A 27,162-nucleotide genomic window follows, 5' to 3' on the forward strand; every position below is an offset into this window, starting at 1 on the left:
TTGCTGATTCAGAAAAGTGAAGTTTACCGTCATCTCTATGGCCTCTTAATGCTAAATTCTGTCGCCCACAAAGAATAATAGTTTTTATAATAATCTCCAACAATCTTCTATTTTTCTCAACTTGTTCCATGCGATGAGAAGAAAGCAAATTAGTGATTTCCTTTCCTGGATTTTCATAAGTATTTATGAAATCTTGACTGACTTAGAGTGATATTTGTTGATAGCGTGGTTATATAGTACACCTTCTTTACCGGACAACTTTGCAAACGATGTCACAGGACCTTTGACAAGTGCATCGAGAGGAACATTCGATTTCGAGTCACCAGTGCACCACTTGCAAATAAGAAACAATATTTACAAAAACATCCTTTTTTTGTTTAAAATAAACAAGCCACTCATATTCAGTTAAAAAATGATGTTTAAAGTATCGCTTTTCTATTTTTCCTTTTTTACTATGACTCGAAAAATGGAAGATATAGTCCTTCGGTGATACCCAAGGATATTTTAGTAAGTTGTACTTCGTATAATCACCTAATAAATGTTTTTTCCCACAAAATTACCTATGTCGTATTTTTCAACAATAGAATTTTGTGAAAGTGATATAGGTACATTCGAACCCGATTCAGTATTCATAGATGTTGAATGCAACGTTTTCTCATTATTATTATCAACCAAGAATGTATTAGCGTCGCGATCAGTATGAGTTAAGAGTGGAACAGTACTTCCGTTTTCTACATTTGATCATAGCAGACCTGTTCTTGAAGTTGTGGCAGCTTCCAAAAATATTCTTTGATGCTCTTAATACCTCGTCACTTCTTATTATCTTTTCCATCAGAGTTTCCGTCCTGTAAATATTTATTTCACGTTATTCAAGAATTCTCTTTGATTCTCGTAGAAGCAGTGAGCAATATTTGCATGTTATGAAGTTTATCTACTTGAAATTTTTTTGATGCTGATTGATGTAGCGAATTAGAAATACGTAGACACAAGATTCCTCTTTTGATATTAAAAAAAAAGCTATAAAAACAAGCTATATGCACTTGTTTTCTTGCCTCGACTTCAGTATATGCATAAACATACTATATCCAAGTGATCTCACGAAAAAAAGCTGGTGCAAATATATTGCTCGCTACTGTTATTTATACTCGACTGTTAAAAAGCAGTCTGATTCATGAAATTTTATTAAATGTTTAACGATTATATGAAAATAGCAATGTATGCTCGATGGAAAAACCCGAATCACACTTTAATGGAAAATTCGTACTTACCATTTTCGAGTTCCTCCGCCCTCGGTCTTTTAGTTTGCTGGTTATCTGACACTCGAACTTCCAATTGTCGATTAATTAAACAGATTTAATAGTTAAAATTGCCGAACGAGTCGGTAAATCGAGTTAGGTTAAATTTTTTAATATTCTAAGGTTAATACAGTAGAATCGCGAAAAAGGTTAACCAAAACACAATGTAACACAAGTACACAACTCCCAAGTTTAAATGCCCATGACCAACTACATTTGCGCCACGCGACACCAACAATAATTTTTCACACAGGAATTCGCGGAATACCCGCACTTTTTTTTATTGCCAAACAAACGGCTAGATTTGAAAAAATTTATGAGCTCAGAAAAGTTAACCAATACATAGTTAACTTTTTAGAGCGGGACGTGGACGCTCATACTCGGTCAACTTAGCCGATCGATTAACAGTGTGCGGACTTTAAAATTTTGTTTAGTGGTAGATTTTTCAGAAAATAGTGGGAGATATATGAAAAAAGTGGTAGCATTGGGTTATATTTGAAATATTTTTAAGTAGTGAATATTACTTACTTCTTTTCCTATATATACATAGGTAGGTGGAAGTGGCAGTTATGTACTAAAAACCTAAAGGAAAAGAGATTAAATGGTGATCAAAGCATCGCTAGGTGTTATTTTGAGTGTTATAAAACTATTCTTCTACAAATAATATTGTTTCTCTTCTCAAAAAATTGTGGAAAAGCAAAGGTTTCTTCAAAAAACTTCTATAAAAAAACTACCATCTTTTTTCGAGCTTGCGTGGTAGAAGTGGTAGAACTTCAAATAAAAGAAAAACACTGGCGATTAACTTTCTCGCGATTCTACTGTAATTGAATATGTGCACTGCAGTTTCTACAGGGATGACAAATGCCCAGTAGAAAGTGGTGAAAAATGCGTAGAGTGAAAGTGAAGATTCTGAATAAACTTTATTCAATAAAGTAAGGTTTGATTCAGTATGTTATCAACAGCAAGTATATCCATAAACTGAATTCTGAAATAGGGTATTTTCCAATAGTTTCGAACTGTCAGCCGAGATATGATGAATGGAATACTCAGCCGTAGATGTACCCAAATGTTAATATTTTGAGCAGAAGAGGGTGGGACTTTTGCAAAAATAAAATTTAAACTACCTGGGGAAGTTGCCAGCCTACTTTTCCAAAAACTGTTCAAAGCAAAAACTATTTTGTAACTCATGCACTAAATTTGTCTTAAGAGCAAAAAACCTAGTCTAAGAGGCCGTTACTGCCAGATCTTTCTCATTTTATAAAAGTTGAAATTTCGTCAGTGCATACTTCCAACTGAAGCAGGATCGTTGGTCTATTATAAAACTTGAGTCATGGTGGCTTTAACATATATCGTGCAAAAATTTTGCAGAAAAATAGACCTTTCTTTCGTCATTTTATAAAGACTGATTTTCATATATGGTCTTCGTCACGATATAAGAAGCCACTAGCCTCATTGCTTGACAATTGCATAGTGGCTTTGTCCACCCAGACACTTTTTATAATGCAAAACTGTACTTTTTCATAAAGCTAAATACTTTTTCATAAGCTGAAAGTTTTTTACGGCAAACAAAATTTCAAAAGTTTTTTTTTAAAGATTTTGTATTCGAATTTCAATATAAAATTGGTTCGATTTTCTTAGAAGTTTACAAGGATTAAAAGTGTCTGGCTAATCAAAGCCCCTATGGAAAGTGTCTGGCAATGAGACTAGTGGCTGCTTATATCGTGACGAAGACCATATATATATGAAAATCAGTCTTTATAAAATGAAAGAAAGGTCTGTTTTTCTGCAAATATTTTGCACGATATCTGTTAAAGCCACCATGACTCAAGTTGTATAATAGACCAACGATCCTGCTTCGGTTGGAAGTATGCACTAACGAAATTTCAACTTTTATAAAATGACAAAACTCTGGCTGTCACGGGCTCTTACTCTAACCGCTTTTTTCGAAATTATTCAAGCAGCTATGTGGTGAATTACTATCGCCAGTTTGACATATTCCAATTGTGTACAGCGTTTTGAATTTCTATAGTTTCAAGTATCTCTGGTTTTACTGTTGAGGGCAGGGGATTACATATAAATGGAAAGGGTTCAGAAGATAAAATGTGGGCGGTGAGGAGAACGCGAAGATGCGAACAAACATAATAAAATCTTTTTTATTATACCTTTTATGAAAACGAAATGGAATAGTAAGTTTGTTACGAATCTCAAAAATGTAAGTCCTTAAAGGAGAAGAGATAAACCCACCAATAAGTAGGTATACTGAAATTATCAGGATGAAGAGCTGAGTTGATTCAGCAATGTCCGCATGTATGCCTGTCCGTCCATCCGTCTGTCTGTTTTAACGTAAACTAGTCCCTCAATTTTTGAGATATTTTGATGAAATTTGGTGAGCTGGTATATTTGTGTGTCCGATTAATCATTTGTCTGGAGCGGCCGGATCGGATCACTATATTGTGACGAATATTAGCATCACTAAGTGATACATCACTAAGCGGTTATTAAATAAAGGCACAACAACAATAAAGCAAGCAATCATCATTTACGCAACGAAGAGATATTAGCGCGCACACTTGTAGTCATTAGTCGAAGTAGTGCTCACACATACACACGCATATGACTACAAATATACATGTATATCGCTGGTAACCAAGCCAGAGATTCTAGAAAGCGAAACGTTTAGACTTTAGTAGAAATATGCGAATGAAGCTACGGAGAGTATAAAAGCAGCGCAAGCTGAGTAATCAGTAATAAGTTTGATTTAAACACGCAATTAGTTGTGAAGTATAAGTGTTATTGTGAAGTACTCTCAAAGTTGTCTAATAAAGACCATTTTGCATTACTAAATATTGGAGTTATTTATTCGACAATTTAGCGATTCGAAAGTTTCCAGAAGGTTGGAAATAAGCGGAATTTCCCTAAATTCGTTACAATATCATATATCCCCCATACAACCGATTTTCCTACAAACAGGGTTTTGTTATTACTTCCTCATTTTACCTGCTAGAAGATTGAAATTTCACAGGAAGTTTACATATAAGGAAGACATTGTTGCCTAGAAAAATTGTTAAGATCGTTCATATATATAATGTATATCAGATCATACAACAGTTTGTTCAGATAAGAGGCACATCGTAATTTCTTCCTCATTTTAACCGCTAGAAGCCTCAAACTTTTCAATATCCCCACATATACGGCATCTATTACTGTCTGAAAAAGTCGTTAAGAGCGGTGTTGAAGACATGGATCTAAAACTAATTGAATTGTAAATTTCGAACTTACCTGTAAACTTCATACTTACCTGTAAACTGCATACTTACCTTAAAATTTTTACTCACCTTTAAATTATATAAAATGTATGCTATAAAGTTAGAACATCCCTAATGCCACTTTTTAAGTACGGTGAAAAATACCGCTTGCTTTACACAATATGCTTATGTATGTAAATATGTATGTGCAAATAAATAATTTTATAAAAAAATATTTGATACAACAGAGTGTTCAGATTTTAGAAATTTTGGAAATTGCAACAAATTATTGTTCAGCTCCATTAATGACAGGTATGGGGTCTTCGGCAGTGCCGTCCTTACTGTTATTAAACCAATTTGCTTACTTACTTGTTTTCTTTTTTTTCTCTGCAGTAATAATTCATCCTACGCTTAGCATGACAATCCCTTCGCGACCAGCGCCAGCGCCACCAGTGGCGCATGGTCAAAGTGCTGCTGCAGGTGCAAATGCTAGCATTGAACAATTACGCCTACAATTACAGCAACAGCAACTGCAACAACAACAAAGTGGTGGCATGCAAAAGATGACCTTCAATATACCACCACCACCAAAGAGGCCAATATCAGCAATGAACACCAATGCAAGCATCATTAGCAACAACAACAACTTTGCAAGTTTTAGCATGGAAGGTAATCAATCAACAATAACGCGAAAATTTCCACAAGCACGTTATACACCAGCCACTAATTGGGATGATGACCCTTTTAGCTTAGGTGGCAATATTAGCGCAACAAATGGTAATTTTAAGAAAATACCTCCACCACGCCCACCACCACCCAAAGTGCAAGTAAACGGGCGTAAAGCGCCACAGCCACCAAACCATCCAACAAAACTGCTAAATAATATATTTAGACTTAAGAAAAGTAACAGTAATACTAACAATAAAGCTAAAAAAGTTTATGGTGTCAGTATTGGTGCTTATTCCAGCAGCACCAACACCAGCAGCAGTAATAAATTAATTTCAACAACCAACTACACCAGCAACAGCAGCAGTGCAAATGCTTTGGGAGCAGCTGCGTGTGCCACATCCAATTTAGCAAATGGTAGCAGTTGGCAGGTGAATTCGAATAGCAGTTACACTTCTACATCATTAAATTCATGGGGGGGTGGTGGTGGTGGTGCAGGAGGCGCTTCAAGCAGTGTAGTCGAAGCACAACTTATCAGTTTCGATTCACCACCAAGTTCCCCAACATTCACACAAAAATCAAATAGTGATTGCCTTAGCGTCGATAGCTTTAGTTCCGATTCGAATTTTAGTTCACCCAACAATGGTAGCGTCTCACAACCGGAGAGTGGTTTCGAAGATGATTTCACTGCGCGCAGCCGTCCAGCTACCACAAGTCCTTTAGATCCATGGGAAGCTTTTGATAGTGGTTTCAATAGTGGCGCTACAATAGTCGAAGCTATTTATGGGAGTACAGCAACGACTGCGGGTAATATTGGAACAGCACCAGTGCGCAATCTCGGCACAATTAATACACGTATTCAATCGAGCAACGACAATCCACTGTGTAATGGCAAGAGTCTTCTACCACCGACACCAACAGTTAGTGTACCCACTATAATAAAACCAAAAGTATCAACACAAAAGTTGCGCGCACCCAAACCACCGATATTACCGAAACCACAATTCGATCATAACAGCGTTAATGATGCACCACCATCACCGCCGATGCCATTGTGTGCACCGCCGCCACCACCGCTGTCATCAACGAATTGTGTTTCATTGTTAGATGTGATATCAGGTAAAGCGGACGCATTACAGCTAAGTGGTGCTGTTGGCAGTGGTGGCCCTAGCAGTGGTGTGGCGGAAACTAGGCCTTTTGGTGTAGCGTTATACGATTTTGATGGTATCGAGGAAGGTGATCTTTGCTTTAGGGTAAGTGAATTGTATTGAAATTTTGTTCGTTCATCAATACGTTCTTAATGCATACGACTTCCTTTTGTTATTGCAGGAAAATGAAAAAATTTATATTCTAGATCAAGTAAGCGCTGAATGGTATCGCGGTCGCACTCGTTCTGGTTGTGAAGGTATTTTCCCAATAAATTATATTGATATTAAAGTACCTCTAAAAGAGGAAAAAACGGCGGCACCATTGACACTAGGAATCAATAATGTTCAGCAAACAGCAAAAAGTAAGCCATTGCGCGTCCGTTGTCTCTACAATTTTCCAGCCGAATACGAAACTGATTTGGCCTTAAAGGTAAGTTAGTTTTGAGCACGCATATAGTTGTAACAGAATTTACACATTTTCCAATAATATTTAAAAAAAGGAAATGGCAATTGTTAGTACATATTTCCAGATAACCATGGTTCAATTACTAGAGGTTTGTTCTTCAATGAAGACAGATCTTTGACACTCCCAAATTGAAAAATTTGGGCCCGTATTACGTGTTACGATCCATGATCGAAACTTATTTTTTAAATCACAATAGCTCTTAAAAGGTGGATCGGATTTATATGAACTAGCCAGAAATAGTACTCGTTTGATCCATTGTTTATTATAATTATACTTAGCGTGCTTTGCACACAGAGTATTTAAGTTTGATTGGATAACGGTTGGTTGTACAGGTATAAAGGAATCGTCAAAATCATCAGTATCGAAAAAAAATTTGATTGAGCCATGACCGTCCGTCCGTCTGTCCGTTAACACAATAACTTAAGTAAATATTGAGATATCTTCGCCAAATTTGGTACACGAGCTTATCTGGACCCAGAATAGATTGGTATTGAAAATGAGCGAAGTCGGATGATAACCACGCCCACTTTTTATATATATAACATTTTGGAAAACACAAAAAACCTGATTATTTAGTAAATAATACAGCTAGAATGTTCAAATTTGACGAGTGGACTGATATTGAGACTTGATAAAAATTAAAAAAAAATCTTTTTAAGTGACCGTGGCACCGCCCACTTGTGATAAAATCAATTTTACAAATAATATTAATCATAAGTCAAAAACGGTTAAGCCTAGCGTAATAAAATTCGTCAGAGAGAAGAAAAAGTTGCGAATTCGGTTAAGGACCACGCCCACTTTTATATAAAAGATTTTTAACAGAGTCATGGATGAATAAAATAAGCTATATCTTTGCAAAAAAGAGCTTTATATCAATGGTATTTCATTTCCCAAGTGGATTTATAACAATAAATAGAAAAAACTTCAAATTTAAAAAAATGGGCGTGGCACCGCCCTTTTATGACTAGGCAATTTTCTATTTTTCGGGAGCCATAACTCGAAGAAAAATTAAGATATCGTAATGAAATTGTGTACACATATTTTTCTTATAGCAGAAAATATTTCTAGTAAAAATGGACGGGATCGGTTAAAGACCACGGCAACTTAGATATAAAATAAATCTAAAAGGGTCGTAGACTAGAACAATAAGCCATAACTTAGCAAAAAATAGTTTTGAATCAATGATATTTCAGTTATCAAGTTTTACTGTAAGAGGAAATGGGGAGACATTTTTCTTTTAAACGGGCGGTGCCACGGTTTATGTAGAAAAGTAATTTATCTGAAATGAAATGTACAATTGAAGCTCACGCTGAGTATATAATGTTCGGTTATACGCGAACTTAGACACCTTTACTTGTTTTTAAAAAAAGTTTGACAGTTGCATAGTTATTGCTTGATTGAAAATGGTTTTCAGTCGCTGATCGTAACACGTAATACGGGTCCTGGACGGGTTGCTTTTACGAAGTAAGGAAAACGGGGAATAATTGAATCCCCTTCAGTGAAATGGTAGTAGATAAGTATCTTTGGTAGTATATTAGTAGTGATAATAAATTTGTAAATGCCAAAAGTTTTTGGGCGAAACAATTCATTTTCTACTAAATATTTCGTGAATTGTTAAAGAGTTATGTTGGTTTGGTCATTCTTTCAGAGTTTGTTTGAAGAATGCCGTACGTTAGAATTTTATTCAAAAATGCACTATCTCAAAATTTGTTTCCAAAACTACATGAGCATAAGTTCAATGCATTTTGTCTTACGAGGGAGTTAATGAAAAGCATTCTGAAATGAAGCGTTCTTCAATCTAACTCTAATATAGAGCGGTTTTGTGACAAATCCTGAATTGGGAAATTTTTGAAAAATATTGTAACGAATTTGCTTGCAAATCCTCTTATCTGCAATCCTCTGCTAAGTTCGAATCACTAAACTGTTGAATAAATAACTCCAATATTGAATAATGGAAAAATGGCCTTTATTCAAGTACTTCACAATAACACTTGTAATTTGCAACGAATAGCTTACTTAATAACCAAACTGATTGACAGCTCAAATGAAACTCTACTATTCAAAATAATACTGCTATAGCTCGCTAGATAGCGCTTAATCCAAATCTCAAATCAAACTGAATTACATTTTACTCGCTTGTGCCGCTTTTATAGTTTACGCTGCATACATCTAGGCTCTTCTATTTCCAGAACTTACCAACTATTTCGAGTGTTTATAGTTCTCATATAGTTTCTACTTGTTTACAATTTTCTACTTTTCAGCGTCTCTCAGATGTATGTGAGTTTGTAGTTTACAGTCTCTCGCACACACATAGGCGTATAAGTAAATGCATCTGTGTGTGACATCTCTCGGCTGCCTTATATATGTGTATACATGATTTGATTATTGACGTGAACATCGCTTAGCATCGCCTTAGTGAAGGTATAGCTTAGGGATGCTAATATCTCCACCTAAGTCTGATCGTCCCGATCAGACAAATCTCTCGATCTAAACGCTGCTAGCATCGCCAAACGTACCACTCTTCTACTCCGTGGTTTCTCAATGCTTTGTATGCGGTAGATGGTATCACTGATCTTCTTCACAACCTTCCCAACAGCACCGAAATTTGGATGGAACACCTTTCCGCCGGTGAGGGTTGTATAACAGTACCAAATCTCCCGCCAAGAAACCTTTCGAATTATTTTCCTTGTCGTACCTGTGTTTCATCTTACTACTCATTATCCTGGATCGTTCCCTCGCACTCTGTTGCTTGACCAATGAAGAACTACTTCGCAGAGCTTGCGCTGGACGGATTTCCTTTGCATAATCAGTATCGTTCCGACGCTTCACAACAGTAGTGTGCCTTGGCTTGAAACCACCCTTGCATTCTTTCTTCGTTTCAGTACGTCCGTTAGGGCTTTTCAATGCCAGTGTTTCTCTCACAGGTACCTTCGGTTTTGATTTGTTTGGCCCATTTGTTCCATCAACCTTTACCTTTGAATTCCGTGGCCTTCGTCGAGTCTTCTCCACCAGTACCCGATTACTGCTGAACCCTTTTTCCAAATTAAAGTTAAGTGGCACATCTTGGTTCTCATAACACATCACCCTTCTCTGCATATCGATCTTGATGTCATGGTCAACCAAGAAATCCACTCCCAATATAACTTCATCAACAATCTCCGCCACAACAAATTTGTGTAGAACCATGACCTTCCCAATCAATACTTCACATATCACTTCTCCCTGAACTTGGTTATACTCGCCAGTGACCGTACTCAACTTTGCTCCAGGTAACGGTTTTACTCTCCTGTTGACCAAGTCAGATCGGATCAAGGAATGAGATGCGCCCGTATCTGCAGTCAGTACTCGTTCTTTGCCATCCACATTCCCTCTGACGGTAAGACTGCTTGATTTCCTTCCAATTTGCGACACAGATATCACAGGGCATTCAATAGCTGGATCTAGCTCTCTACCTCTTACTCGCTCTTGCTCATCTCCTCCAGCTTTGCGTTTACGGCCACCCACATTGTTGGAACTATTAAGACCAAGATCGCAATGACGTGCTATGTGACCGGACTTCCCGCATTTGAAGCATTTGATAACTTTTTCACTTCGCTTTTGCGATCCTTTCAGTGCCTCCAATATTGCGTCTACCCACTCCGGCCTTTCTACTTCCACACGATGAGCTTTGTATGCTGGTTTACTCAATAATGACGCCGTTTCCTGAGTCAATGCATGGGATACCGTTTCAGAAAATGTTTGCTTTGGGTTCGCGTATGTGGCTCGCTTCGTTTCGACGTCCCGTATGCCATTTATAAAGCTCTGAATCTTCACTCTTTCCGTGTATTCCACGGGTGCATCCGCATTTGCAAGATGAGCCAATCTTTCAATGTCCGAAGCAAACTCCTGCAAAGTCTCGTTAGCTTTTTGGTAACGGTTTTGCAATTCTATTTGAAATATCTGTTTCCTGTGTTCGCTTCCGTACCGCCGTTCTACAGCAGCCATCAATGCATCATAACTGTTCCGTTCGTACTCTGGAATAGTCTGTAAGATTTCGGCAGCTGGTCCTTTCAATGCTACGAAGAGTGCGGCAACTTTATCTTCCACATTCCAGTTGTTCACTACTGCGGTCTTCTCAAACTGTAGCTTAAAGACATGGAAAGGAACAGAACCGTCAAAGGATGGTGTTTTTACCTTTGGATTACTCGCTGAAACTGCTGGACGATTTAATTGTAACTGCGGAATCCGATCTTTCAAAGCATCCATCTCAGCTTCCATTTTATCTTGTCGTTCACTAAAACCCTCCAACTGCGATGATATGCGATCCTCTTGCGCTTTCAACTGCTGAGCCAACTGAGATATCATATATGTCTTCTGTTCTTCCAGTTGCGATGCCATATATGTCTTCTGTTCTTCCAGTTGAGATGACATTTGCGACGACATTTCTGAAATACGCGTTTCTTGTGCTTCAATCTTTGATGTTATTCGTGTCTCTTGGGATTCCATCTGTGATGACATATACGTTTTCTGTTCTTCCAATTGTGATGACATGTTGGTAGATATTTGTGATGACATTTCGGACATTTGTGCCGATATTGCAACCAATATCATGTTCAGGTCTGTGTTCGCCATTGTCTGCGGTGTTTCATTTTTCTCTTCAATTTTTGTTGTTGTCTCGTCCTCATCAGGATAAAAAACATACTCGTCCACATCAATTCCTTCTGCTTCCATTGCCTCTCGTAGCCGTGCCTGAAGTTCGAGTTTAACGCCGCTTGTATTCAATCCACGGGCTTCCAACTCCTTCTTTAGTTGCTGGATCTTCAATTCACTGAACCTTGCCATGTCCTTTTTGTCCTCTGGAATTTATTCAACAATTCCTCTTCTGACACCAATTGTAACGAATTTGCTTGCAAATCCTCTTATTTGCAATCCTCTGCTAAGTTCGAATCACTAAACTGTTGAATAAATAACTCCAATATTGAATAATGGAAAAATGGCCTTTATTCAAGTACTTCACAATAACACTTGTAATTTGCAACGAATAGCTTACTTAATAACCAAACTGATTGACAGCTCAAATGAAACTCTACTATTCAAAATAATACTGCTATAGCTCGCTAGATAGCGCTTAATCCAAATCTCAAATCAAACTGAATTACATTTTACTCGCTTGTGCCGCTTTTATAGTTTACGCTGCATACATCTAGGCTCTTCTATTTCCAGAACTTACCAACTATTTCGAGTGTTTATAGTTCTCATATAGTTTCTACTTGTTTACAATTTTCTACTTTTCAGCGTCTCTCAGATGTATGTGAGTTTGTAGTTTACAGTCTCTCGCACACACATAGGCGTATAAGTAAATGCATCTGTGTGTGACATCTCTCGGCTGCCTTATATATGTGTATACATTATTTGATTATTGACGTGAACATCGTTTAGCATCGCCTTAGTGATGGTATAGCTTAGGGATGCTAATATCCGTGACAATATTTTGAGATAGCATGATTTTGAACAGGCAGCCGACATGGGGTGATACGCTACTCAGAAGCCGCAATGAACTGACAAAAACATAAATAAAAGAAAATGTATTCTTGTCTAAGAACTTTATATTCCGTTCATTAGCTACTACCTCACGAGGTTCGAATATGCATAATATTCCAAATATAAACCCGAGTCTCCAAATTCTTAAATGGAGACGAATTTTCCGAACATACGGAATTAATAGAACAGAAGGTCAAAAGACGCGTATTGACCTCGATAACAATAATTCGAAGGCGGAAATAAAAATTTTAGCTCGCTCAAAAGATATTGACGAAAAACCGAAAAATGATCCCGGGTTGCGTTGGCGGCCTTCAGCCGAGCTTATAAAAAATTACCCTGGCCGGTCCACCAATGAGGTGGGATCAAAATTAAATGCGTGCAAAATCCCTTTGTACACAAAATCTTTTTCAGTGCACAAAAACATTACAAAAATCACATGAAAACTGCCAACTTCAACTGCAAATATCTCCGGACAGAGATACAATTTTTCTTTTCCGCCTTCGGATTATTGTTGTCGAGGTCACCTCTCTCGCTATTTTTGGACGCGTATTAGCAGTAGTTAAAGGCCCTGGACTCATTCGTCGACAACGCAAAGTCGGTCACTGAATGCCGCAGATCTCTTAACGAGATGGCTCAGCACTTCAGTATCAGCCTTATATGGGTACCTGGGCACAGGGATATTGAAGGCAATTGCAGACCAGACGAGCTGACCAGAAGAGGCACCACCGACCATATCCTTCCGGGAAATGATTCGGTAGGTATACCCAAGGCCACTTTCAGGCTTCGTGTGAACACAAGCATTATAAGAATTGCAAATGGACTATGGCCAGCCATATCATCGTGTGAGACATCCAGGCAAACCTGGCCCTAATATGACAAGGGGCGCACAGAAGCGCTTCTGATTTTAAACAAATCAGTTTTATCGTCCCTGATAAGGGTTCTAACAGGGCATTGCTTAATAGGCACGCATGGTGCTAGAATGGGGGTAACGACCTTCGACTATTGTCGCAGCTGCAGATGTACAGAAGAGGAAGAGAGTGTCCAGCACCTTCTCTGTCATTGTCCAGCGCTTAGTAGGCGTAGGTTGGCCATCCTTGGTAAACGTTTTCTACATGACCTCGCTGAGGTCTCTAGCTATGAAGTAAAGGCTCTAGCAAAATTTATAATTTCCACGAGGTGGTTAGAGCCGCTTTAGGCAGGGTAGGGGTCCTCTTTGAGACCGTATAGGGTATTACAATGGGCCCATTGGTGGCCTAAGTAGTGAGCTGTTACCATAGTGTCCAGCTCAGCCCTTGCAACCTAACCTAACCTAACCTAGCAGTAGACTCCTGTTCTAGACTTTTACCTGAATAAGTTAACATGCCCAATGAGAACATTTCGTTATGACATCTCCATTATTTACTTATGACATTTTTACGTGAATTGATTTAATATTCGAGGTTTTGACGTTGAACGATGAATTTTGTATTGGTTTAAGATTCGTATGTTCATACGTTTGCCAAAGTGCACGATTCCTTGGTGTCCGTACTTTTCATAAAACCTATCACACTAATAGATTATGGCATAGTTAATAAATTCATCATAAAATGAAAATAAATGTTCTAAGGAATATGCAGTTCAGTACTTATCCGGTATTTGTAAACTGATTGCTTCCTATTTTTACTACTAATATTTTTCGAAAATTCGCAAAGAAACAACACAGTTAACGGATGTCAATTCGATTTGGGAGCAAAATGGCTGCAATTGTCAAAAAATGTGTTTGTCGAGCAAACCTCTTGTGATTGAATCATGCAAATAACTTAAACGTATTTTACATAATTCGCCAAAAATAAGTTGAAAATGTGAAAATATGGCCGAATACTTACTTCGTGGAGTTGAATGAGTTGAGTCCTCTTGGGGAAAGGTAATGCAGATTTTTAAGCTGCGGACAGCGAAGATTGCTGCAACGAATATAAAGATTGGTTGAGGATTTATAAACGTGAAATAAGCAGGTTCAAGATGGTTTCATGGAAACTTTCTGTACGGCAAGATTTAGCAAAGTGCTAAGGGAGATAAAGTCCAGGGTCTTATAAAGAAGGACGACGGGGAATGGTCGAGGCTTGCTCAATGTTCGCTTTATTCGCATTTGATATCGTTTGTTTTAACGCTTTGGTAGGCCTAGGCCTGTCACTTTGTGTTTTCTAGAAAATGTCTCTATCGTTGTGCCCTAAGGCTGGTCACGCCCAGCGGGTTAGGGGGTCAGAATACACCCGCGGTAGGTATGCCTGTCGTAAGAGGCGACTAAAATACCAGATTCAAGGGGCTGTGTAGCGCAACCCCTTCAGGTTGCCAGCGCAATATATAGCTTCTCCAAACCCAATTGTCAACCTCACCTATCCGCGGCGAATCCTGTATCACTAACAGACGAGGATCTGGCGACCCCCGGCTCCTCATGGAACTTGGTGGTGTGGAGGGAGAGATGGCCTGAATGTTTAACTCGGCCATATAAATCGTTCCCGAGATGTTCGAGCTAGCACCTTAATGGTGCTGTGTTACCGGAGCGTACCGGATCTGTATCCGGCAAAGGACCATCACATCGATAACACTCCCCAAAGACTTCGGGGAGAAACCTTATCGCTACAACAACTACAACGGGGAATGGTCACACAGTAGTGAAAAATCCCTTGAGGCGCTACTTAAAACACACTTGCCATCAAGAGATGATGCGGAAGAATTGTGTAACAAAGTCTACACTCCAAATACGGAGCGAGCAGTACCAGGATTGGTGACAAATACCAAAATTTAATGGACGATAAAACGTTTGCCAAGTTCAAATCGCCGATTCCAGATATGATATTACCTTATACATTGCAAATGGCAGACGGACGGATTGTAGCATGGCTTGGAACTATCTTTGAGGGTTGCAGAAAAACGAACCACGTCCCGCAATCATGCAGAACGGCTCGAGTAATCTTCATACCGAAAGCGGGAAGAACCAGTCATCTACACTCAAAAGACTACAGGCTTATATTTTTCACATGTTTTCTGTCAAAACCGTAGATAGAAAGAAGTATTTCTCTCTTCAGCACAATATGCTTCCACTATATACGTTGAAAAGGGTGGTCATGAATATAGAGAAAGCCTTGGACAAATGGAATATGCCCTAGGTGTTTTTCTGGGGCTTGCAACAATATCTCGAAACGATTGAAGTTCATCCGGCCTCAACAAACTGAATGCTTCATGTTAAGCTGAAGAATTATCACGGCGCAATGGGGTCTATGCGAGGTCACAAGATCTGTAAACAGAGGGACGCCGCAGGGTGTGATATTATAACCAATGCTGTGAACGCTGGTCACCAACTAATAGAGGACCAGTCAAACCCACAGCGTATGCTGATGACGTTTGAGTCGTCATAAGCAGCAAATGTCTATCGACAATCAGCTCTCCGATGGATTAGGCACTTCGGGATTTACATGCATGGGCATCTGGAGCCGGGATAACCGCAACCTCGCAAAAAACCGATACAATAGTATTTACTAGGAAATATAAGGTCCCTAATTGGACTAAGCCTAAGCTTGGAGGGGTGATCCTACAAGAAAAGTACAGTACAAAATATCTATGAGTAATACTAGACAGCAAGTTGTCGTGGAAGCTCCATGTGGAAGAGAGAGCAAAAGAAAGCCTCCGTTCCACTGTATGCATGCAAAATGATGCTAGGATGCCCTATCACGCGAATTCTCTAATTGAGTATTGGAGGCAATTGTCAAGCTCAAAAAATAGAGGGGCATGCAGTTTTTCAATGATTAACATAACTAGAGCCATAAAACCTACCTCGCCAGCAGCATTGTATGCCGTTCTGCACAATAGCGAAATATAGCGCTAGCAACTGTAACAAGGCTTAAGGCCTGACCTCAGGCAGCTTGAGTGCAGGCCATATGGCAATAGAAATGCTATTAAATATAGGACGCAGGAACTACATGGTCCCAGATAATTAAACTCAAATTCAGAAAATGACAATTCAAATTCAGAAAATTTCGATTCAAATTTAGAAAACAACTAAAGTTTCGGAAATTACAACTCAAATCAGAAAATAACAACTAAAGTTCAGAAAGCTACAACTCAAATTCAGAAAATTTCAATTCAAATTTAGAAAATAACTAAAATTCAGAAAATTACAAATAAAGTTCAAACTGCAATCCAAATTCACGAAACTTCAAGTTCTGAACTTAAAATTCAATAACAGAATTTTAAGCTCAAATTCAGAAAATTGCAATTTCAGTTAAGAATATAACAATTGAATTTCAGAAAATGATAACTGAAATTCAGAAAATTATATTTCAAGTTCAGAAAATTACATCTCAGATTCATAAAATTAAATTAAAAAAATTACAATTTGAGATCAGAAAATCATAATTTAGATTTCGGGATTTATAATTTAAATTGAGAAAGTTCATATCCAGAAAGTTTTAATGCGAGTTCGGAAAGTTACAACTAAAATTCAAAAAATTACAACTTATATAATAAGTTTAAAATGTTATTATTCAAATTCAGAAAATTGCTTGAATTGCAGAGTCAGATAGGCACAATTGAAGTTCAGAAATTCCAAATTCATAGATCGGATGTCATATGGCCACTCTGAAATAAAAACTTACTGTATTTGGAAGAATACAAATTTTTAATTATTATAGACACTCTCCCAAAATTAATTTCATATTTGAGAACGATCTTTTGCAAATTTTTCATTTGATGTAGTCTAGTGTACTTAAATTCCATACAAAATTTGTACCACTCGAAAAGATGGGTACCAGTGACCCCCAGCGGGTTAGAGGGTCAGAATATACCCGGGGTAGGTGTGCCTGTCGTAAGAGGCGACTAAAATATCAGATTCAAGGGGCTGTGTAGCGCAACCCTTTCAGGTTGCCAGCGCAATATATAGCTTCTCCAAACCCAATTGTTAACCTCACCTATCCGCGACGAATCCTGTTTCTTTAACAGACGAGGCTCTGGCGACCCCAAGCTCCTCATGGAACTTGGGGGTGGGGAGGGAGGGATGGCCTGAAGGTTTAATGTGGTGAAGGTTTAATGGCGGGCTAACACCTTAATGGTGCTGAGTTAACGGAGCGTACCGGATTTGTATCCGGCAAAGGACCATCACATCGATAACACTTTCCAAAGCCTTCGGGGAGAAACCTTATCGCTACAACAACAACAACAACAACAACAACGGGTACCAGTGCCTATAAGTAACACGTTTTTTGTATTATTTGATATGAAAGAGGTACAAACATACAAGTAAAGCTAATATAAGCGTGGCCACCGTGGTGTGATGGTAGCGTGCTCCGCCTACCACACCGTATGCCCTGGGTTCACACCCCGGGCACAGCAACATCAGAATTTTAGAAATAAGTTTTTTCAATTAGAAGAAAATTTTTCTAAGCGGGGACGCCCTCGGCAGTGTTTGGCAAGCGCTCCGGGTGTATTTCTGTCATGAAAAGCTTTCAGTGAAAACTCATCTGCCTTGCAGATGCCGTCCGGAGTCGGCATAAAACATGTAGGTCCCGTCCGGTAAATTTGTAGGGAAAATTAAGAGGAGCACGACGCAAATTGGAAGAGAAGCTCGGCCTTAGGTCTCTTCGGGGGTTATCACGCCTTACATTTTTTTTTTTTATATATAATAAAAATGGATACCATTTTGGGGGGATTTTTTCATCACTCGTTCCAGGATGAATGCCGATACAAATAAATTAGAAAGATTAAAATACTCTGGCTAAAGCCTACGATTGAACTTAGATTATCTTTTATGAAATGACAACATTTAACTATTATTTTATGTAATGTACTAATTTATTTTATTGCCTTTACAGGAAAATGATATGGTGACCATACTCTACAGAATCAATGAAGACTGGCTATTTGGCGAGATTGACAATCGGCAAGGTCAATTCCCAGCAAATTTCCTTGAATATTAGTCAGCCAATATTCCGTTGGAATAAGCAACTACCAACTGGTCAACTACCAAATTCTGCAAATACACACACACACAAACATATCGTATACTAAATCACAACACAAAATCAGGCTACGTGGAAGCCTCTGGCTAGCACAAAACTAACAACATTTTTACAAAATCAAAAATCACGGTAGTTTTTTAATAGAGTAAGCACAAAAACTAATTTTTGGTGTTATTGGGCGCTTTCAGCGAACACAAGAGGATCAAACGTTGAATGGTAATTTTCTGAACGCACCGTTGTGTATTTATGGGATTTTACGTCAAATTACTAAGCATAATTTTTTTTTTTCGTTTTAAGCAGTTCATTGACATTTTGAACAGTGGCGTAGTAGTAGGGATTCACAAAATTTAAAATTCAAATTTTGTTAAGTATCATCACTACCTACTTATTGTATGGAATAATGTTATTGGTACGAAATAGTATTGTATTTATTCAGTGATCCATTTATTGAAAATGTTGTTGTAATAATTAATAGTAAAAAGCAAAATTACACATTGATTTTCCTCTGTTTTTGAGTGAATCGATCAATGACTTCTTCCACTGTGATATCAATATTTATGCTTAATAGGGCAAGTCCATTCAGCTTATCTTCTCCGGTTGAATTCCTTATCCAATTTTTCAAACGCCTCAATGTTAAAAAACTTCGTTCACTGCTGGCAATGGTTACAGCTAACGTGGCTCCAATCTTCAAAAACTTGAAAACGTGTGGAAAAAATTCTTCATTACAAAGATTTAATGCGTCGATGAATGTCTTTGGGCGACCTTCTTCTCCAACCCAACGTTGTCTCCATAGTAGGACTTCATTTTTCACCATAGATACCGCTGTTCCAGTAAGTGCTAGCCACTGATCAATTATTATTTCGACAGTTTCAGAAACGTTTTCACCTACTTTTCCGACCAATTTATCGGGAATGACATTTTCAATAATGGACAATGTATTTTTATGCTTGATGAATTTATTAGACACTGAAGATATGAAGTGATCGATGAAAAGGGTGAATATCAATTTGCGAAAATATTCTTCTGCTGAGCTGTTTTCATAGTTTTCTCAATTTTTTTGACGACTCATAATCCTAGGAACTTCGATTTTCTTTCCGATAGATTCAGCTAATTCTTTAGCATCAAGAAACATTTCTTTGAACTTTGACTTAGCCTTTTCCCTAATTTCTTTCAACAAAACAGCCAGATCACCAGCCGCTGAAACTGCTGCAGAATGATCAACACTTTTCCCTTGAAGGTAAGAGGTTAATGGTTGAGCCAAAGAAAAAATTTCGTTAATAACAATTGCCACAATGAATCCTCCAGTCTTCGAAGTGTGTAGATAACTGAAACCATTTTTAGAACTTTCAGCGTTTCCACAGTCATGAAATTTTTCTAAAATGAAATAAATGGTAGCAAACATTTCTTCGAAGCAGATCACAGCATTTAGTCCTTCCGTCCATCTTGTTTCACGCAATCGCTTCAAACGTTCTTTCTTTGTTGGATAATTCAAAGTTTCGACGGCATCCTCGTGGATTCGCGCCTGATTCGCTTGCGTTAATTTTTGCAAAAATATTTTCAAGAATTATGTGCCCGCAAATTTCGATGAGTTCAGTCTGAATCTGTGCGATTTTTCAATGCGGCAGTTTGAAGTAAATGTTGCTTCAATGTTTGGTCACCAGCATTCATCCGAAATCTTAATAAAGATCTGAAGTTACCATCATTATGGGGAGGAGTCTCGAGGGATATAGGACCAGGGTCACGATGTCCTCTTGAAGCTATTTCTTGTATGCCGACGAAAGTTATTGTTTCGACGATGGAGCGAAAGATTTATGGATTAAGTTGAGATTGAAATGTATATCAAAAAGTTTTTACGAAACTACTAATATTTCGGAGGGGTTTTGTCCCTTCCTCCGTTACTACGCCACTGATTTGAAGTAATTTTTTCCTCTTAATATTAGAGTGAAGTGTGAAAAATAATTTTAAAAATCCTTTTCCTTAAAATTTAAGAATAATTACTTTATTTGCCAGCTGGGTCATCTCGCCGTGCCGGAAACATGTTTGCAACGTATTAACGAAAATTGTGTTCGCTGAAAGCGCCCATTGTGAGTCAATTCAAGCTAAGAAATTCACCTAAACATGTTTTGTGTTGTTTGTCCCAATTACGGTTTACAACTCACAATTCTATTTCCGTTGAAATTTTGCAAGCACTGATAATCTACTCTCTGAGAGCACCCGAAAAGGTTAATTTTTCATAACATCGATCGTAGGTATCGAATGGCAATAGTTGCATCGAATAACGATTAATTCGCAAATTTATTACCGCACCTTCATTTCGTAGAAAACGCGCGATTATTAAAGAAACGGTCTTAAGACTCCATCTAAGTCGAGTTGTAAACCGTAATAGTGGCAGTTATTACTTTTGATTTATACCCAGTATTTCAGTGCGAGTTTAAACTACAGTTAAAGTTAGCTAGAGTTTAACTTGCCACATTGTTCGACAACATAAAACTTTGCTGCTCAGCTTAAAGGGCCAGTTAATGGTGACTTATAACCATATAAGCATAACCAGATAAAACAGCTGATCGAACCTACCTTATGGAAATCAATGTAATCCATTAATGGCCATAACCATACCATCATAGCCAACCAATTGGTTTTTGGTTTCTCGCCATATCCATAACCTAAAAATATTTAAGTTGGTGAATTTAATAACTTTTTGTAGATTTTATTCATTGTTTTGGATACATTATGGACTAAGAGACTTATTTTTTGTGGAATATGTTTGTAATTTTTTGCGTTTTCTTCATTTTTATGAAATTTTCACGATTTTTAGGTTAAGGCACCATTAATCGTTCACAATGGAGATGGTTATGGATATGGGTATGGTTACGACTATGGCGTTAGGGTTAAGGAAGTTTAATTGGCCCTTAAGCGGCCGAAGTGGCAGGGTTAAACTCTACTCAAATTTAACTGTAGTTTAAACTCGCACTGAAAAACTCGGCATTAGAGTTCGACAAGCACTTTTTTGTGGAAAAATTAAACTATTTTTCTGCATCGTCATTATTACAAAAAATATAACTGTATACATATAAAGTAAAATTCCCACACCTACTGCTATTTTGATGTTTCAGAAAAAATGTAGAACGATATAAAGACATGATAAAATGAACATTCAGGTGTTCTTATCCCGTTGACGTTTTCCCTTATTCTGACAAGTTCGGTATGTATATTTTAGAGGTTTGTCTATCACGCATAACTGTCTTTAACTCTACTACGAGCAGAGTAAGTTTTACTATACGTTTAGAAATATTATAACTATATAAGTCGCTACTAGAACTGTTTAGCCAAAAAGATTAACGTAACTTTGTGTTCCAAAAAGAATATAGCAACCAATTTAGCTCAAAAAAATTTTGTGGGGAATTTTGTACGAAAAATTAAGCTGTCTAAATTTAATACTTTTTTTGTAATACAAGTAAATACTGGAAAATAGAGCTACCGAAAAAGTGAGGTTATGTTGTTGATATCACCTTTATTATAACATCATTCTGTATTGCGAAAGAAAATTCAAACGAATTATTCGCCTCTTGTCGGTTTCGTCTAGCAATGTTCTTCTCTATAATTTATGTTCGGCTGTTAAGGGCCCATTACTGACACTTAGCATAGACTTGACTTGACTTGGTGTAAACTTGGCAACTTAGCCACCATTATACTCCACTTAGCGCATACAATCTGGCATCATAATCAGCTGTTTTCCAGCTGTCATTTTATTGTTAAATATTTGCTACAAAAAGTGGTGGTTTTTAAACAAAGTTAATTTTGAGTACTACAATTAATTTATGAGTGTAAAAATTAATAAATAAAATAAAAAATAAATGTCAATTTGTATGGCAAAATGTCAAAATGAAATGGAAACAAACAAATGGCATCTCAAAATGTAAATATCACTTAGAACTTACATAGAAAATCAAAATTCAACAAACTTCTAAGTCAAGTTAAGTGTTGCTAAGTTTTGAGTAATCAGTAACATACAATGTTCATTTAACAAAACTGTAAGTGACAGTTCTCAAGTCAAGTCAAGTTTATGCTAAGTATGAGTAATGGGCCCTTTACGTTTTTTACGTTATGTCAAGGAAAAGTCGAGAGCATTGTGAATTCATACAAGTGAAAAATCTTTCTATTCCTCCATTGCCATACCTACCTGTCATGGTTCAACTATATACAGGTTGGCTCATCTGTAAAGCAACAAAACATGTCTGTTCAAATTGTCAAAATCTGTGTATTGGTGTTGGTGCGAATGGTATGAAATGGAAACATAAAACTTAGCAGTTTTTGTATGTGTAAGTAAAATGCTGCCAATGTGTTGGTTTTATTTTGAGTTTGCCAGCTCCTTTTGACAATCCCTTCGACCATGCAATGACATAAATAAAATCAGCTGATGAGATGAGCCAACCTGTACATAATTGAACCATGCCTACCTGTCAAATAATAGCTGACAGGGAAAATGGCTGTCGCGAATGGCCAGAAATGGAAGAAAGGTTTGTTTTTTTGGTCGATATAAATAAATTGAACTACCTATTTGTGTTTCAAACCAGCTTTTCCTTTAAATGCATCAACAGTAATGTTGGCTGATCCCGTGATTTTTGAGGAACAATGTTATCTGTGATTGTGACCTCTCAGTCACAGCGGCTTTTAACCATGACTGTGACTGAAAAAAAAAAAAACAAATACCACGCCAACAGGAATCAGTTTTGGTGATTGTATACGACAGCATGACACTGCTAATACGCGTCCAAAAATATCGAGAGAGGTGTCAAAAGAGAGATGAGAGAGGTGTCGACAACAATAATCCAAAGGCGGAAAATAAAAATTGTGGGTCTGTCGAGAGATATTTGCGAAAGAAATTGGAAATTTTCATGTGGTTGTTGTAATTTTGAAGATTTTGTCATACCCACAATGAAAATTGTGGGTCTGTCGAGAGATATTTGCGAAAGAAATTGGAAATTTTCATGTGGTTGTTGTAATTTTGAAGATTTTGTCATACCCACAAAAAAAAATTGTGAACATAAGTTGTTTTGCGCGGATATAGTTTTGGTCTCCAAACCGGTTTCGGAGCACTCCGGGGTCATTTTCCGGTTTTTCGTTAATATTTTTTGAACGAGCTAAAGTTTTTATTTTCCGCCTTCGGATTATTGTTGTCGAGGTTAATACGCGTCTTTTAACAGCTCTCTCGATATTTTTGGATGCGTATAAGCAGTGTCATGCTGTCATATAGAATTACCTCAGTTTTATATTGTGTTGCGAATAGTAAACTCTGCGTAATTTTTTGGGACATCTACTGTTATTCAGCCGCAGCTTAAGCAACTTGCTCATTGTATTGGTTCATAGCATAGAAGCGATTTGTTCCTGTGATGAGAGCTATGTTTGAGTCTGTGATTGGTAACGGGAAATAAATGCTGTCACAAGCAATCAGTCACGAATATTCCTTGTAAGCTGTCGCTGAAGTGTACTGTGATATTTCAGTAGCTGTGACAAAATCACAGGTACGCGGATATTTGGCAACTCTAATCTACAGCAGATCGGACCACATATTATTAATTTTTGAAATTTAGTTAATAGAGAAAATATGAGTAGCCAATTAAACAAACATTTTAAAATATGTAAATAATGCAATAAACAAGTCTTCTAAAAAATGGTTGAAAAACTTTATTGAGCAAATGATTTAAGTAATCGAACAGCGATTTAACAGGTGATCGAGGCTGTTTACTATTGTGAAGGTTTTTTTTTTTTCAAACATTCGCCACTTGTATAAATAACTTATTTGAAAACATGAGAATCAGTTAAAGCCCCCATTACTGATACTTAGCATAGACTTGACTTGACTTGGCGTAAACTTGGCAACTTAGCCACGATTATACTCCACTTAGCGCATACAATCTGGCATCATAATCAATAAATGTCAATTTGTATGACAAAATGTCAAAATGAAATGGAAACAAACAAATGGCATCTCAAAATGTAAACGTCACTTAGAACTTACATAGAAAAACAAAATTCAACAGACTTCTAAGTCAAGTTAAGTGTTGCCAAGTTTTGAGTAATCAGTAATATGCAATATTCATTTAACAGAACTGTAAGTGACAGTTCTCAAGTAAAGTCAAGTCTATGCTAAGTATCAGTAATGGAGCCTTAAGTTTTTCAAAGTTGCAAAACTTTTAAAACTCTGGAAATACTTGTTTGCCATTTTGACATTTTCATTTAAAAAATTAAAAAAGGCATTTGGAAATGCTAAATTTATTTCAAATTAAATTTATTTATGTATGTTTGAAAAAAGTGAGAGCATGTAAAGATAGTCGTGCTGCTGTAGATAATTTTGCAGATGGCCTAAATTTGGCTATGCTGGCAAACATTTATTTCAAAGCAATCGCACCAACAGCTGTCCGATTTCAAGAGGAATTTATATCGTTGATCTCCAATAGATACATTAAATGATACTGTTGTTGTTGTTGTAGCGATAAAGATACTCCCCGAAGGCCTTGAGGAGTGTTATCGATGTGATGGTCCTTTGCCGGATACAGATCCGTTACGCTCCGGTAACACAGCACCATTAAGGTGCTAGCCCGACCATCTCGGGAACGATTTATATGGCCACATTAAACCTTCAGGCCATCCCTCCCTCCTAGAGCCTCGTCTGTTAGTGAAACAGGATTCGCCACGGAAAAGTGAGGTTGACAATTGGGTTGGAGAAGCTATATATTGCACTGGCATCTCCTTGAGAGGGTTGCGCTACACAACCCCTTGAATCAATTTGGTATTATAATCGCCTCTTACGACATGCATACCTACCGCCGGTATATTCTAAGCCCCCTCTTTGTTTTGCCTAGTTTTTGTTGAAAATAATACAATTTTTCCCGTTTTCTTTACGTAAGAACCAGCTGCGCCTCGGAGACGAAACGAGCGTTTGCTTCGTAATAGAGAATGAAGCCCTAGGTAAACAAAAAATAGAATTGATTAAAAATTATCTTGAATTTTTTTTTTTCATATGTGATGATATTTGGAACTTCTTTGATACAGCACATTCATACATACATCATTAGTTAATGATTTACATACATACAACAATAAACTGCCCAGCCAGCAGTTTTTGAAAATTTTGATCAAAAAATATTCAAATGTCATACCCCAAGATGATTTAAAACTCTCAAATTTAAAAGCATTTTCTGTTCGAAAGTTAATGTATCGTCGGGAGAAAAGTGTACCATAAATGTGATTATTCTTGAATAACCATTTATGATTCATATTTCGAAACGCTTTTTGTTCATATTTGATATCATTGTAAAATTGACCTTTAATTGTTTAAGAGTAATATTTGAATGCTTTTCACAGTCATTTTCTGATCATACTCGTGAACATATTTCAATCGTTTTGGTTGAGATTTGTGAATCATTTTTGAATGCGATTATCATGCATTTATTCTTCATATCTCATACAAAATAAGATACTACATCTTATTTAATCAGGGGAAGAAAGCATGCGGAAGTGAGCTATTTGAACCAAAGGTAATTCGCAAACAAACTTCACCGATATACACCTGCGACTACAACAGCCAGCATCCGCTATGATCGTCAACATATGGTACGGGATGTTGAAGCCATTTCCAGGTACATAAGTCAAGAGAGTTTCACTTACCTTGGGTTCAAATAGTTCACAACCTTTGTATTGTCTAATGGTTGGATTTGTATTTTCTGGAAAGTCGAAGGTGGAGAAATGCTTGGGGACATCTTTTGATAGGAGCAGTATTTACATTATTTCTTGTCTTGAAGAAACAAATTTTAAAATATTTTTTCTGAACTTTATGATTGAAAAAATTTGTGTATGTGAAAAAAATAAGATCTTCAATGAAAATTAAAATTTTAACAATTATAAAATTCATTATTCAGTCAAGAAAGATAGTCAGAAAAGATTCAGAGATCTGAATGAGAAATGATTAAAAATTTGTGATCACCTAAAGTAAAAACATTTGATTCAAATATGATTCCAAAATGTGATTGAAAAACTATATTCATATTTGATCATTTCTTTTGTTCAATAACTCATTATTTAGTCAGAAAGAGTAATCAAATTGTATTGATATGTAGGGAAATCCAAAATTTAATCACCTAAATGCTGAGTGGGTGTGCACTTGTATAACTATAAATGCAAATAATATTGAAATCAAAATTATCAGCGCTGATAGAGTATTACTTTTAAGTGGTTTAGTCATAATCAAAAGCACATTAATTGTAAAGAAAAAAATACATTCTCTCATGCACAATAAAATAGGGGGATAAAATTCAAAATGTAATTGTGTGCAAGTTATGTTTATTTTAGATAATTTTAATTTAATAGCGTTTTCTTTTCTGAAAAAAAAAAAATTTACATAGATAAACGGTAAAACCTTAATAGAGTTACTCGTAAAAAAGTTCACAATAGTAAACAGCCTCGATAACCTGTTCAATCGCTGTTCGATTACTTAAATTATTTGCTGAACAGTGTTTTTTAAACATTTTTGTAGACGACTGGTTTATTGAATTTTTTACATATTTTAAAATATTTGCTTAACTGGCTGCTCAGATTTTATCTATTAACTAGATTTTAGAAATGAATTTTATTAATATGTAGTCTAATTTTCAGTATACACATTTAAAAGAAAAACTGATTTGAGACACAAATGGGCAATTCATGGCAGTTCAGTTTAGTAACCGCGTGCAAAAAACAAACCTATCTTCCATTCTCTGGCCATTCGCGACAGTCATTCTCCCTGTTTGCTATTATTTGACAGGTAGGTATGGCAATGGAGGAATAGAAAGATTT

The 27,162-nt window shown here is 36.9% G+C and overlaps 2 protein-coding genes across 2 annotated transcripts in view; one reads left to right on the forward strand and one right to left on the reverse strand.

The window, feature by feature from the left end:
- Positions 1 to 769: 769 nt before the first annotated feature.
- The window catches only part of LOC137250933 (uncharacterized), a 33,481-nt gene continuing 7,088 nt past the window's right edge, over positions 770 to 27,162 (reverse strand). The window contains exons 2-4 of the transcript XR_010953118.1: positions 1,824 to 1,877; positions 1,269 to 1,325; positions 770 to 845 (exon numbers count right to left, since the gene is read on the reverse strand). The gene's annotated coding sequence lies outside the window, so the exon portion shown is untranslated. The remainder of the gene's footprint in view (positions 846 to 1,268; positions 1,326 to 1,823; positions 1,878 to 27,162) is intronic.
- l(3)05822 (lethal (3) 05822) lies at positions 4,934 to 21,411 on the forward strand. Its single transcript, XM_067784705.1, has 3 exons — positions 4,934 to 6,459; positions 6,536 to 6,784; positions 18,184 to 21,411. Exons 1-3 carry the CDS (start codon positions 4,957 to 4,959, stop codon positions 18,286 to 18,288), a joined length of 1,857 nt encoding a protein of 618 aa, XP_067640806.1. The 5' UTR covers positions 4,934 to 4,956; the 3' UTR covers positions 18,289 to 21,411.

This window comes from Eurosta solidaginis, chromosome 1 (genome assembly GCF_040869045.1).
Source record: "Eurosta solidaginis isolate ZX-2024a chromosome 1, ASM4086904v1, whole genome shotgun sequence".
In the NCBI taxonomy this organism is placed as follows: Eukaryota; Metazoa; Arthropoda; class Insecta; order Diptera; family Tephritidae; genus Eurosta; species Eurosta solidaginis.